General features: G+C 43.9%; 1 protein-coding gene across 1 annotated transcript in view; it reads right to left on the bottom strand.

The window, feature by feature from the left end:
* Positions 1-2,050: 2,050 nt before the first annotated feature.
* Positions 2,051-15,285, bottom strand: part of LOC108802985 (pituitary adenylate cyclase-activating polypeptide type I receptor-like) — a 39,303-nt gene continuing 26,068 nt past the window's right edge. The window contains exons 6-10 of the mRNA XM_018574833.1: positions 13,540-13,672; positions 11,097-11,250; positions 3,880-3,940; positions 2,757-2,823; positions 2,051-2,158 (exon numbers count right to left, since the gene is read on the bottom strand). Of these exons, the coding sequence (XP_018430335.1) occupies positions 2,063-2,158; positions 2,757-2,823; positions 3,880-3,940; positions 11,097-11,250; positions 13,540-13,672 (511 nt within the window). The 3' untranslated portion in view covers positions 2,051-2,062. The remainder of the gene's footprint in view (positions 2,159-2,756; positions 2,824-3,879; positions 3,941-11,096; positions 11,251-13,539; positions 13,673-15,285) is intronic.

Raw genomic sequence — 15,285 nt, 5'->3', positions numbered from 1 at the left:
AATAAGTTGAACAATATGGGACCCAGCACAGATCCTTGAGAAACATTGTATCCCGGTTTCCGTCAACCACTGGGGTATATTTTGTGTTAAACTGGGAGTTTTATCATGTGTGTCAAACCTGTTTCCCTCCTGAGTGTATACTGAGGAGAAAAAATCGTTCAGCGCCTCGGCCCGCTCCGTGTCGTTTGCGACTAGCTTCCCGCTTTCGTCCTTCATTGGGCCTATCTGCTCCTTTCTCACCTTTTTACTGTTAATATATTGGTAGAATTTTTGTTTTCATTTGAATATTTTCCAATCCTGTCTGTGATATATTAAACTCTCAGCCTCACCCTGCAGAGATCTTTCAGCTTGTGGGACAACAGTCTAAGTGCCAGCAAACAGAGCGTGATGGGGCAAGTTAGCTCTACAGTTAACCCTCTAAACACACAAATGGTATTGTTGCTGTATTGGTGCTTCATACGAGGGGAGGCCAATAAGTTCTTACCCTCACCATGATCTAGAGGTGCTAGGGATCTGAAATTTTGCAGGTTTATAGGTGGATATCTTAGTAATATGCATGTCAATTACTGTTTTTGTAGGTCGTGTTGAATTATAGTTAGGGCCAAGAGAAATGGAGTAGGTGTCATGCCGGACAAAGATGAATATCGAGCCGTGATTAGGTTCCTCCATCTTCAAGGAAAATCTGCCCAAATAATCCAAGAAGAGATGTCCGCTGTGTATGGAGAGGATTGTCCTTGGGCTATAAATCCACCTTACTCACCTGACCTGGCATCTTCAGGGGCAAAGATTCATAGCCTATGGACAATCCTCTCCATGCACAGCTGTCATCTCTTCATGGATTATTTGGGCAGATTTCCCTTGAAGATGGAGGAACCTAATCATGACTCAATATTCAACTTTGTCCGGCATGCAACCTACTCCATTTCTCTTGGCTCTAACTATAATTCACAAGGACCTACAAAAACAAAAATTGGCATGCATATTACTAAGATATCCACCTATAAACCTGCAAAATGTCAGATTCCCTAGCACCTCTAGATCATGGTGAGGGTAAGAACGTATTGGCCTCCCCTCGTATAAATATAATATATATTGTGCACCAGCTTATCTCTAAGAGCTGCTTCCACCGAGGTTACAGTCATTTAGTGCAGGGTTACCTACTTACTGTAACTCATGCACTAATGCTCTAAGCAGAACTACCCTGCCACCACAATGTGACGTATTACACTCTCAGCTTCAACCTGCGCAGAGATTTTACAGCTTGTGGGACAACAGTCTAAGCACCAGCACGCTCAGAGTGATCATCATGGGGGAAGGTGAATTCTGCAGGGACAGGTTGACTCTTACATACACAAACAGTAACACCACGAGGGGAATTGATCAAAACTGGAGCAGGCAGAATCTGAAGCAGTTGGCCAGGCCAGCCAATCAGCCTCTATCTTTCATTTTTAAAGCTTAACTGAACAAACTGAAAAGCTGATTTTCTGGAGAAGCTCCAGATTCTGTCTGCTCCACTTTTGATACATTTCCTCCCCACGTGTTTTAGCAGAAACGTGCACCTTTCACAACATCTGCTTTTGCAGTTCTAACCTTTAACAAGAAACATCTACATCTCTCACTGCCATGTCCACACAGGAATGTAACAGAGTTCGCAATATGGTAATGTTCTGCAAAAAGCAAATAAAGTCTTTAAAGTGACGCTAAACTCAGTAGTTAAACCTTAAGAAATACATTCAAGTACCTTAACTATTAACAAAAATGTATCTTATTTGTGTAGCACTCGGCTGTAGATCCTCAAATCATCTCTGAATTGGAGCTGACACGGTCCTTCCTTCTGGAGGGTGGCTACTTTTGTTCACCATGGTCCCTGTGTGTGTTGTACAGTAGCCACGGCTCCAAGCTCACTCCCGTGATGGACTACAATCTAACGTTTAGTATACTGATTTGTATTGCGATTGTAGTCCATCAGGAGAGCAATCTTGGAGCGGTGGCTATTGTACAACACAAAAACAGTTGTTAGGGAGTTGGTAAGGGGTGGCACAAGGTTGATTCTTAAAGTTACTCACATGTACTGTTGCTTGTAGGTTTTGCTGATGTCAGGAGATCTGATTTTCTGCATGAGGATTCTGATCACATTGAGGAATATGATGAAATTGATCTGCAGTACAAGAGATGAAATGGAACATGTTGGATCTAGATAAGGCAATTTACCTTACGTCACTGGTTACCAGGAGATGCGTGGGACGCCGGCCAGAGCATCCCAAGTTGCTAATAGTCAGGTGGGGAGAAGTGTAAGGGCCATAGAAACCACCCCGCCCGGCTCTTAGCAACCTGGGATGCTCTGGCTGGCATGCCGCCTAACTCCTGGCAACCAGTGATGTCACTGTTCGCCAAGAGATGGGTAGGGCGCCGTCAAGAGCATCCCAGGTTGCTAAGAGCTGGGCGGGGAGATGTGTAAGGGCCATAGAAATCTCTTGTGCCCAGTGCCCTGGGATGCTCTGGCCAGCGTTCTGCCTGCATACACATCTCCCCGCCTGACTCTTAACAACCTAGGATATTCAGGCCAGCGTTCCGCCCACATACACATCTCCCTGCCCCCTGTGAACTTTCACTGACCAACGGAGCCTTACCCCTGCCTTCAAGTGGCACCCTGTGCACGTGACGTCACTGGGTACACCACTGGCTGTAATACTGGCATCTATGTACACATCCTGTCAAAATAATATAAATCAAATAGTATCAAAATGTATAATTACAAATATGGCAATCAGAATGGGAGCCTTGATTATCCACCAGTAACTGTTTTCATAATCATCCCAGCATCTGCATGAGAAAAGGTAAAAAAAAAAGAACGGTGTTTGAGAAAGTGAATTCATGTTTTTTAATATTTTTGATAGAGTAGGGAAGGGTTAAAATCCCAGGAAGTGTCTTTTTGACTGTCTGTGTCCCATTAGGAAATTTTATCTTTACTTCCTGACCTGGAGACACAACAGGAAGAGAGAGGAAATCTCTACAAAGTTAGGGGACTTCACATCTAAGACCTATGTCAAGGGTGTGACAGGTGTCCCCTATGGGAAGATTTCCATCACCTGTTGTACTGGTGACAAAAAAGTTTTGAATTACTCATAATTTTCTGTCTCTGTGAAAGGGAAACACCAGGACAAATCTTCTCAGCAGGAACATAGACAGAGTTAAAACGTGACTGGGGTTCTAATCTAACCCCGCTCTATCCAAAACTGTAAAGGTTTGAGTTAAGGTTTTATTCTGCTTATATTCTGCCTTCCATGGTTCCTTCCCCCACCTCGTCAACATGCCAACTAAATGTTTAAATTGTTCTCACTACAGATCTTATTTTAGGCCCAGGTCTATGTGCCGCTGGTGGGAGGGGCTGACATAGCTTCTTGAAAACATCACAGCACCCTGCCCCAGTACTCCTCTTAAGAGACCTCAGCCCTGATGCAAGTACCGGGAGGAGTGGGAGGAGTTATGCACATCTCAATATGTCTTGATAGGCGGATGTCAGTCCAGAGCAGTGAGTGTTTCTAGGCAGGCTGATTCTGAGCCTTTGTGATTGAAAGAACTGAAATTTGATGGAGGAAAAAAGATGGGCCAGGGACAGTCAATCTGGAGAGGAAAGAGCTAGACGATGCTGGACGTCCAGCCAGGAAATGAGGCGGGCTCTATCTGACTTACTGCAGCTTCTAATGTACATTGTGAGAAGCTCACAATGGGCAGTGAAATTGGAAGGAGCAATTTCGGTCCAGGAGAGGAGCCGGTACAACTGTACAAGACTGAAGGGAAGTGAAGCAGTTCTGGAACCTGTATGAAAATTTGGTGCATGCAATATTGTTATAACACAATAGACAGACAGTCACCTACCCCGTATCATCAAAGCTGATTCTGGTTTTGATCCACACTGCGATTGTAAGAGCTGGGAGACCTACGGGAAAAAACACATACCTTTGAAACATACATAACACTCAGAAAAAATTTGCAGAGCTATTCATCCACAGAAACTGTATGGACATTCGTTCTGTGTGAATGGGGAAAAAATATAAAATGTTCTTAGGCTATTTTCTCTCCAGGTCGAATGTTATTTCTTTAGGAAATTAGGGAAATACCACGTTATGGCCATTAGATGGAGCTGAGGAGCAGAGGAAATACATACTTATTGCTTATGATCCTCAGCGCCATCTAGTGGACATCATGTGTTTTTTTCCGGATTCGCATAATTCTTGCTAAAAGAATAACATTCAACATGAAGATAAAATTCTGATTTCCTATGATCTTCATCTCCATCGTGCGGTATTTCCTGAGCCACTTTGTAAATAAATCACACTTGACCTGGAGAAAATACCTTTTACCTATGATCTTCAACTCCTCTCTTCCATCCAGCTGCCATCATGTGGTATTTTCCTGATTAACTCTATTCTTTGTAGATTACATTTGACTTGGAGAAAAAATACCTTTATTTACAAAGGAAAGAGTGACTCAGGAAAATACTGCATGGTGGCCACTGGGTGGAACGGAGGATCATAGGAAAGAAGTTTTTACTCTCCAGGTTAAATGTGATTTTTCCTATGATCCTTAGCGCCATCTAGTGGCCACCATGTGGTATTTTCCTGATTTAATCTATCCTTTGTAAATGAGTCACATTCAACCTGGAGAGGAAATACTTATTTCCTATGATCCTCAGCTCCATCTAGTGGCCATATTGTGGTATGTCCCCTGAGCTCTGTTCCTAATATCCCGTTTTAGGGTGGCTCCTTTCCCATGCAAGGTCCTATGGAGCCACCGTTGTGTGTCCTAATAAGCCATGTGTACCTCCATAAACACATAGGCACAGCAGGGCAATCCAATCCTTTGCGCCATTCTCCAAGCTCGTAGATAGACATCTGCTGGAAACTGCTCTGTCCCTTGTAATCTTGAACTGGACAGGAAGTTCAAGGAAGCTAAGCTGAGAGAGAGTTGGAGCTTGCCAGGAACATGATGACCAGGAAACATGTAAACAAATAATACGCTGGGCAATGTATATTTGTTTTGGATCTGGATTCAATATTATAAAAAAAATTCTGAGAGTTTAATACTACTTTAAATGCCCTCCATGTAAATTTTCACCTGAGAAGAGAAAGCCTTTATAGCGTATAAAAGAAGAAAATTTGGGGGAAAAAGTTGGACTAACACAAACAGACTGTAGACCGGGATGCAAGTATTCCAATCAATTTTCTCCAGGATTCCAAAGGATGAGGCAACTTTTCTACTGCTGCCATGTCATTCTGACAGGCAGAACAAGAGTTGTTCAACAGGTATCCCTACTTTAAATAACAAATGTAATTTCAGTCTCTAATGAGAAGAACAAATTCTATGCTGCATGAGGAATAAAGTTCTGAACTTTCAGGTCTTCCATCTTTGCATATTTCCCCTGTGTTTCCAATTTTGTAAACACACTCAGCTGTTGTCGGATTACCATGGGCCACCACAGTTGCCAGCATTTTAAATTAATTTCCGGAGACGTAAAACTGATAAAGCAATTTAACAGAAGTTTGTTACCCAAGATAATGCATCGGTAAACCTTGGAGTTCTAAAATCCTGTCACATATTTACTAAACTTGATATGTAAATGTTATTATTCTTTGCATTTAAAGGTGCTGCACGCACAAGTGACAAGAGGGAGCACTTGCCATTTGTTCTTGATGTTCTTCTTGTGCTCCTTGGAGTTTGATGTAGATGATTTATGTTGAGGCAAATGCATCAACAAAGTCAATAGTTTAGTAAAACTTTTGAACAGCAAAAAAATAAAGCAACTGCTGACTGCAGTAACTCTAGAAACTGATGCTTCAGTCATTGTTCACGTGACTTGTTCACCCCAGTAGACCATTTCAGGGGAATGAACTTCAAAAAGCCAAGAGATGCTGCACACCTGTAAACTGCAGAACTAGACCACCAATGTCATGGTCTCCCATAACTGTTACTTTCAAGGCATGTCAACTCTCAAGAATGCCAGTAGAGATGAGGCTGGGCTTGGCACGAACCCCATTTGTTTACTTTCAAGGCATGCCAACTGTCAAGGTTGCCAGTAGAGATGAGGCTGGGATTGTCACGAATTCAGTTTGTTTATTTTTAAGGCATTCCAACTGTCAAGGTTGCCAGTAGAGATGAGGCTGGGCTTTGGCGCAACCCAGTTTGTTTACTTTCAAGGGATGCCAACTGTCAAGGTTGCCAGTAGAGATGAGGCTGGGCTTGGCACGAACCCAGTTTGTTTACTTTCAAAGGCATGCCAACTGTCAAGGTTGCCAGTAGAGATGAGCCTGGGCTTGGCGCGAACCCAGTTTGTTTACTTTCAAGGGATGCCAACTGTCAAGGTTGCCAGTAGAGATGAGGCTGGGCTTGGCACAAAGCCAGTTTGTTTACTTTCAAGGCATGCCAACGGTCAAGGTTGCCAGTAGAGATGAGGCTGGGCTTGGCACAAAGCCAGTTTGTTTACTTTCAAGGCATGCCAACGGTCAAGGTTGCCAGTAGAGATGAGGCTGGGCTTGGCACAAAGCCAGTTTGTTTACTTTCAAGGCATGTCAACTGTCAAGGTTGCCATTAGAGATGAGGCTGGACTTGGCACAAACCTAGTTTGTTTACTTTCAAGGGATGCCAACCGTCAAAGTTGCCAGTAGAGATGAGGCTGGACTTGGCACAAACCCAGTTTGTTTACTTTCAAGGGATGCCAACTTTCAAGGTTGCCAGTAGAGATGAGGCTTGGCTCGGCACAAACTCAGTTTGTTTACTTTCAAGGCATGCCAAATGTCAAGGTTGCCAGTAGAGATGAGCCTGTGCGTTGCACGAACCCAGTTTGTTTACTTTCAAGGGATGCCAACTGTCAAAGATGCCAGTAGAGATGAGGCTGGGCTTGGCACGATCCCAGTTTGTTTACTTTCAAGGCATGCTAACTGTCAAGGTTGCCAGTAGAGATGAGCCTGAGCTTGACGCGAACCCAGTTGGTTTACTTTCAAGGCATGTCAACTGTCAAGGCTGCCAGTAGAGATGAGGCTGGGCTTGACACGAACCCAGTTTGTTTACTTTCAAGGCATGTCAACTGTCAAGGCTGCCAGTAGAGATGAGGCTGGGCTTGACACGAACCCAGTTTGTTTACTTTCAAGGGATGCCAACTGTCAAGGTTGCCAGTAGAGATGAGGCTGGGCTTGGCACGAACCCAGTTTGTTTACTTTCAAGGCATTCCAACTGTCAAAGTTGCCAATAGAGAGGAGGCCAGTAGAGATGAGCCTTGGCTTGACATGAACCCAGTTTGTTTACTTTCAAGGGATGCCAACTGTCAAGGTTGCCAGTAGAGATAAGGCTGGGCTTGGCGCGATCCCAGTTTGTTTACTTTCAAGGCATGCCAACTGTCACGGTTGCCAGTAGAGAAGAGCCTGGGCTTGGCGCGAACCCAGTTTGTTTACTTTCAAGGGATGCCAACTGTCAAGGTTGCCAGTAGAGATGAGGCTGGGCATGGCACGAACCCAGTTTGTTTACTTTCAAGACATGCCAGCCGTCAAAGTTGCCAGTAGAGATGAGGCTGGGCTTGGCATGAACCCAGTTTGTTTACTTTTAAGGCATTCCAACTGTCAAGGTTGCCAGTAGAGATGAGCCTGGGCTTGGCGTGAACCCAGTTTGTTTACTTTCAAGACATGCCAGCCGTCAAAGTTGCCAGTAGAGATGATGCTGGGTTTGGCGCAAACCCAGTTTGTTTACTTTCAAGGCATGCCAACCGTCAAGGTTGCCAGTAGAGATGAGGCTGGGTTTGGCGCAAACCCAGTTTGTTTACTTTCAAGGCATGCCAACCATCACGGTTGCCAGTAGAGATGAGCCTGGGCTTGGCGCGTACACAGTTTGTTTGCTTTTGCAAAAAAAAACGCTCAAAACTTTGGCCACCACCCCTCCCCAATTGGTGGGGGCGTTCCCAGTCCTTTTGTGAGATATAGCTGCAGAACGAGGAATGCACTTCCCTGCAACTAATTGGGCCTGGAAGAGGTGGTGGCGGTCAGAGTTGTGAGCGGGCTTAGGTGAACTCAAGTGAACTGGGGTTGCACCAAGTCCAGTCTCATCTCTAAGCTGTGCTTATTTTAGCTCTCAACTGAACTTTCAAGCCCTCAAATGGCTGATGATGTCATAGATGATCACATGTGTAGCACCATGGCAACTGCAATCCAAATAGAGGCTAAGATTGCACCTTCCTTGCCTGTAAAAGATAAAGGGCGATAGTTCCACGCCCAATCAGTTGAGCCCCATCCTGGAGCCCCCAGCCACATGTCACGGCAGTAAATGCCTTTGTCACAACTCCAGGAACTGATTGGGCCAGGAGCGGGTGTCAGTCACAGTTTTGGACAGACTCAGGCGAACTGAGTTCACACTCCAGCTCATCATAAGATAACCCTAAAGGGCTCTAAAGGCCATCTGAATTTTAGTTTAATTCAGGTAAATACATTCCAGATGCATCAAAACATAATGGGGATAAGCAGTTGCAAAACTTTTTGACAATGTGTTCCCTTTAAAAAGTCCTGCACCTAATTCATTACAGTCTTGTTAAGAGTTCCGACATATGCAACAGATTCAGGTAGTTCTTATTTGGGCCACTTTCACAATGTGTCACTATGGCTATGGCTGTGTCACTATTCAATAAGTATTACCACCATTTCAGAGATAACTAAACTAGAGGTAATTAAGTTCCGCTCTAAGCTGGCGTACAAAGACAGGCACGCCAACATGCCATGCTCTTTACTACACAGTGGAGCTCAGAGCTAGTTGCATGCAAGGACACGGGTGGTCGCGGCATTCTAGCAAACCATGGCCTCAGTCACCTTTTGCTTTCCTTCATTTGTTGCCTGGGGGAATCTCGCAGCCAGTAAGTGAACGGGGCTGGGGATGCATCATTGGTTGCAGAGACAAAAGTGGGATGTTGGCCCAGGTAAACGCAAATAATTGTAAATATTGTACTGTTTAAAGCAGAAATAAACCGCTATTTGAAAAGGTGGGGGGTTTGCTGTAATGTGCAAGCATGCACAGCATAATTGCACATTAGGGCACACTTAACTTATACGTATGCCCTTCTCCAGCCGCATCGAATCGATCTTCGGTTCCCTACACTATATACACGCTGTAATGTGCAAGCATGCACAGCATAATTGCACATTAGGGCACACTTAACTTATACGTATGCCCTTCTCCAGCCGCATCGAATCGATCTTCGGTTCCCTACACTATCCCCCCATGCCGCCATCTGTGATACTTCTGGGTTTAGTCGGAATGCTTTTTGGCAACTGGGTGTCCACGGATCATGATACATCCTCCCTGGCATCAGGCCCATTCAAAGCATCTTAGAGAACAAGGATGGGCCGAGTGTGTACACTGCACGGTACAAAGATTATTTCCTGTAATCAGTTCTGCTTGTGACTCAAACTGTACCCTGCTGCCATCCAGTGCACTATCTAGGGAATTGCATTTGGCAGCTGTTGTTACTGCTCTCTCTTCTTTTACTGTTGAGCATAGTTCGGTGCTTATGGCTTACCCTTCTATCCTGTTGGCATTGTCAATTTACTCTGTGTCCATGTCCTAAACTTTAAGTTAAGGCCACCCTCTGTCTGATCCTTGACTGATTCCTCCTCAACATCCCAAGTCTTTCTCTGCAGCATGCTGGGACAGGCTGTTCTAATCTGCAGTAAGGGAACTGTAAAGCTTTGAATGTTTCTTTTGGTGCACCTAGTACCTATTTAGCTGATTAGATTGAAAAGTGTATTATATATACATCTATCTAGAGGCAGAGCCAGCTGTACCTGCCCCCTCCCCCGTCCGTTCCGCCAGTCAGCACTGGCGGTTCGGAGCGTGGAATCCAGTCCCTCCCCCTCAGCGCGCCGATCAGCGCTGTAAAACGCCCAGGTGTGAACCCGGCCTTAATGGCTCTAAAATTATTGCTCTCACTCCGTTTGCGGCGATAAGCAACATGTGCGGCAAGTAGGCGCACCTGACAAGTATATGCGTGTGTATTAGGGGGGCGCGGACTTAAAAAAAATGTTTAAAAAAATAAATGTTAGGCTTCTTTATTTTTATATGAATCTTTCATTTTTCTTCGATTCAACTAGGGGTGCACTGATACCAATACTAGTATCACTGCCGATACCAAGTATTTGGGTGAGTGATCGTACCTGCCCAAATGCTGCGATACCGGAACTTCTAGTCAGAGGGAGATCTCCCTCTGACCAGCAGTGCCGAAGGAGCATGGAGCCGGCTTCCTTTCCAATCAGGAAATGTCCCGCCTCCTATCTTCCTGATTGGCTAAGAAGCCGGGTTCACTTGTTGCTAGGCAGTGTGGGCATTGTGGATTTGGGGTTTTCATGAGCTGTAAGCCATTATCATCACAATTATGACAAATCACGGCTTGAACTATCTTGCTTTGCATGTAATGAGTCTATCTCATATATTAGTTTCACCTTTTAAGTTGCATTAGTGAAATAAATGAACTTTTGCACAATATTCTAATTATTAGAGTTTCACCTGTATGCTCATTCAAAAGTCCAAATCTACCAAGGTTTTACAATCAAGCTCACTGGCTCCTGTAAGGTGGCTCCAACCGGTCTCCTTTAGTGGGGGGACCTTGGAGAAGCTTAGAGTGTAAACATATTTTGAATGGGCTTCAGAACAAACAGGTGAAAGTATTTAAAGAGTCTTTAATTATTTAGCATCAAACACATTTCAGGGGCAAGAACGCTCTCCCTTCATCAGGATGTTAAACAATAATGTGGGGACTTAAAAAACTGAGCCAAAGGAATCTCTTAACTGGTGTGGTATGAATTATCCTTTTGGACTATAATTATATGTAGCGTTCTGTAACATTATTGTTTCAAGCCCTAAAGGGGAGTGTTGTTGCCTCCGAAACACATAGGCTGTTTTCCCTTAATTACTTAATGAAAGGCTCTGAACTTTTTCACCCGTTTGGTCTGGCAGGCCATTAAAAATATGTTTACACCTAGTTCTGTTTATCCTCTAAGGCCAAACGGAGGCAAACCAGTAGAGTGCACAACATTCACTATTTAACACTTCCTGTTATCACTCACCCCAGCCAATGACAATGTACCACCAAAAATATCTTCTCTGAGAGGTAAAGGTGAGGGTGAGTAGAGTGTGCAGATACATCCCCTCCACCAGCAGCCAGGAGAAATTAGCTAAGATGGAGTATTGGAAAAATGCCATGGCCACCTTACAGCTCACCTGGAATACAAAAAGGACACAGCCTAACTCATCTCAACACAGACTTGGCACAGCTTAACACGTGAGTACAAAAAGAACAACATTTATATCTAACCTGTGCTTTGGTCATGCAGGGAAAAGCAACAAATTTACATTAACAATATCCCCACTATGAGCACTCACTTCCCATTCTCAACCCTGCCATACCAGGGAGCGAAGAACAATAACGTAAGTACTTCCATATATAAAAAAGTGAATAACGTCCCTTCCTCCCACATGACCGCGCTGATGCTTGAAGACTAGGGTCGAGTCAAATTGAGAGTTTTCCCTTTCCCAATATTTTAGCAAATGTGATTTCACGAGATTTCAGCAAAATGTTACAATTTTGGTGAAATGTATTTAAATCAGTAAGGTAGGCGATATAAAGGGTGTTTTTGGTGGTTTTTGGAGCCAGCATTTTTATATTCAAGCAAATTTCTTCTAAGAAGCTCCATGAGTGAAATGGAGAGCTTCATAGTTACCTAGTTACATAGTATTTGGGGTTGAATAAAGACATACGTCCATCAAGTCCAACCCATATAGGTCCACGCATCATCTCATTCTTAGGGATACTGGTATCCCTGGATATTACGGTCCCTCAAGAAATTGTCCAAACGTTTCTTGAACAAATCTACACTCGTGGCTGAAATCACTGCCGATGGCAGTGAGTTCCAGACCTTAACCGCTCTTACTGTAAAGAACCCTCTTCGCCCATTGTGCTGGAATTTTTTCTCCACCAACTTTAGGTGGTGGCCTCTAGTCTTTGTAATGGAGTTAATCTCAAACAGTTTGTTGCCAATGTTGCTGTCACCATTGAACATCTTGTACATGAAAATGATATCCCCCCTTAATCTCCTTAATTCCAGGGTAAACATGTTTAAGTTCAGAAGCCTTGTCTCATAGCTCTGGTCCTCCATTCCCCTAATTAGTTTTGTTGCCCTCCGCTGGACTCTCTCCAGTTCAAGGACATCCCTTCTCAGTACCGGCGACCAAAACTGGACCGCGTACTCCAGATGTGGCCGAACCAACGATCTATATAGAGGCACAATTATAGACTTGTCCCTGCAATACATCCCCTTCTTAATACAGGACAAGACCCTGCTAGCTTTGTTTACCGCAGCTTGGCACTGCAAGCTACCATTCAGTTTGTGGTCTACAATGACCCCAAAATCTTTTTCTATTTCTGACTTCCCTAGCAGCATACCCATGATTGTATAGCCTATTTGTTTATTTTTATGTCCAAAGGGCATTACTTTGCATTTATCGACATTAAACCTCATCTGCCATAGTATTGCCCACTCCCCTATTTTATCCAGGTCCTCCTGTCATGTTATATTGTCACGATCCGTTTCTAGTACCCTCCCTATTTTTTTATCGTCTGCAAACATGGAAGCATGGCTATTTATTCCCTCCCCGATGTCATTAATGAATAGGTTGAACAATATGGGACCCAGCACAGAACTCTGAGGCACACCGCTCATTACACTAGCCCAGTCCGAAAAGGTGCCATTTACAGATACCCTCTGGACACGTTCCCGTAGCCAGTTCTCTATCCACGTACGCACCACCTCATCTATGCCCATAGCCCTCAGATTGTGAAGTAAGCGCTTGTGTGGTACCGTTTCAGCAAAATTTTGATAAGCTAAAATCAGTTATTTCACACCAAAACCAATTTTATCAAAATCACCTTGCTCATCCTTATTGGTGATTGACCACTCTGGCATCCATGCTGTCTCATGGCAATGTGGACAGGATCGTCAGCCTTGCAGAGCCTTGAAGTTATGACTTACAGTTTACAAATGACTTCCTCTCCTTACTCTTGGAGCAAAGGAGAGGTAAGTAGAGGTAAGTAGAAAGCACAGGTTCACCTAAACGCTGCCTCCGGTCAAATCACCATCCACCGGCCGCAGTCAGCCAAAATTCACGCGTTTCAGGGGCAAGCCCCTTTACCAGAATCAAAATTAAAATCCCTTGTTTTATTTATGTTAATAAACGATTTTACACGCGGAGGTGGCGCTCTGTTCCTTTTTGTTTTTTCACCTAAACGCATCCTAATACAAACAAAGGACAGAGTAGTTTAAAGTGTGAGACACTCTCTGCCTACTGCTTGTAACACTCGGAGTGGCTGCCATTACTCCTGTCAATCAGCAGGAGAACTACCCCTGACAGCTGGAGTTCCAATAAATATATTGAGTAGCCGGCAATTCCAGCTAAAAGCCGGCAAATTCCCAGCTATGCTGTTCAGAGACAAACACACTAAAAAGCTTTTACCGTAGACATGGTGCAATGATCAACATCCTCATCAGCGAAGAGAATGGCATCCTTGACAAATACTGCTGCACCACGTATAATAAAGGACACAAATAGGTTCATATGTATGAAATTTCTTGGACAGTGCAGTTTCCTGTGGAAATGTGATACAAAACGGTTTAGAGAATATAATCCTGAAACTCCACTTATATTAAAAACAGACACAGCTTCAAACACTTCACAAAATGAACAGTTTATACACTGAGGAATAAAGCACAATTTCTATTTTGTGAGGTCATCTTACAACTTGAATTCCATGAACCTCAATGTCAGGTTTGCCAACGCGTCACCCGTCCCCCATCCATATTACTGACAAAACACAGAACAATTAATGACAGAGCACGTTTTTTTTTCACTGACAACTAGAAACTCGTTACAAACACAGGTTCAGGTGTCTGTCCAAACATCAAACATTTGTTACATTCGATTTGAGTCGAACATCCTATATAAATAGTGTTTCTAGGAAGCGGTTATATATAACAGCGATAGAAATACCACTGACATCAACTGAATCCTTAGCCACATAAGCAAAGGGGCACAGCATGAGTCACTGGTTATTGCTACCAATATCACCAACAGTCGGAGAAGCCTGATGCAGAACTCCGAATGGCTAGTTCCTCATCAGGTTCGCCTTCCTTCATTGACAACAGGAAGTGGGTGGATTCTATAGACAATAGTCTGCTATTGGCTATGGAATCTACCTACTGCCTTCTATCAGTCAGTAGCAGAGTGGACCTGATGGGGAACTAGTCCATCGACAGCAAAGTGTAACCTATGGTGGTGCAATATGGTGGCTGATGATAAGGGTGATAGCACCCCCCTGGTAACACTGCTGACAAAATGGACATATGGCTAAAATAATTGTTTGCCATTGCCATTTTAACGCCCCTGAGGTACCATAAAACACTGTGTGGATAGTGGGTGTGGAAGTTGTTCTTGCAATCACCAATTTTTGGCTCGCTCCATTGATAGGTTCATGTGACATTGGTCAGAGGATATCTAGAAAAGTGGTTGGGGCGGAGGGTGCACAGGTAGAGTCCATCAATGTGCAGCTCTGCCCGAAAAGTGGTTTGTTCCAATAGAGATCACATTATTAGTCCTCAGACTTGAAAGTAGAACTCTAGCCAAAACATATATCTGTAAAAAAATAAATCAAGGCAACTGGACTTGCTGTATTTTTCTTGAAGACGTTTCACTGGTCATCCAACCAGATGAATCGAGAAAGCGGGTAGGATGACCAGTGAAACGTCCAAGAAAAATACAGCAAGTCCAGTTGCCTTGATTTATTTTTTTTACAGATATACCATGACCTGGGTGAATGAAAACCTTCACAGACACCTAGCCAAAATGTTTATTCCATTCTTGGACAGAGTGGGGAATGGTTAGAACCTCTGTCAGGGTTCTATTCCCATCTGTCTTCCCATTCGGGAGATCTACCCTCATGTATCTGATAGCCATTGTCACCAGGAGAGAAAGTGAAGGGAATGCAAAATGTTATGGCTGTCAACAGAAAATGAATAGATCTTTCAATGGGACCCCTTATCTTGTGACAAATGTGACCGAAAGAGCAGGGAAAGCTCAGCGATAGGGAAATAGGCAGCAGTGGAAAAAAAGCTAAGAGAGCATCTGACCCTTCCCAATCTTCTGACCTTGCATTTTGTATGCATCCCTTGCCCCCATTACTGTCTTTTTCCTATTGACCCTGCC

Source organism: Nanorana parkeri, unplaced genomic scaffold (assembly GCF_000935625.1).
Source record: "Nanorana parkeri isolate BGI_ZX_2015 unplaced genomic scaffold, ASM93562v1 scaffold3267, whole genome shotgun sequence".
NCBI lineage: Eukaryota > Metazoa > Chordata > Amphibia > Anura > Dicroglossidae > Nanorana > Nanorana parkeri.
This window is presented reverse-complemented; position numbering and strand designations above follow the sequence as displayed.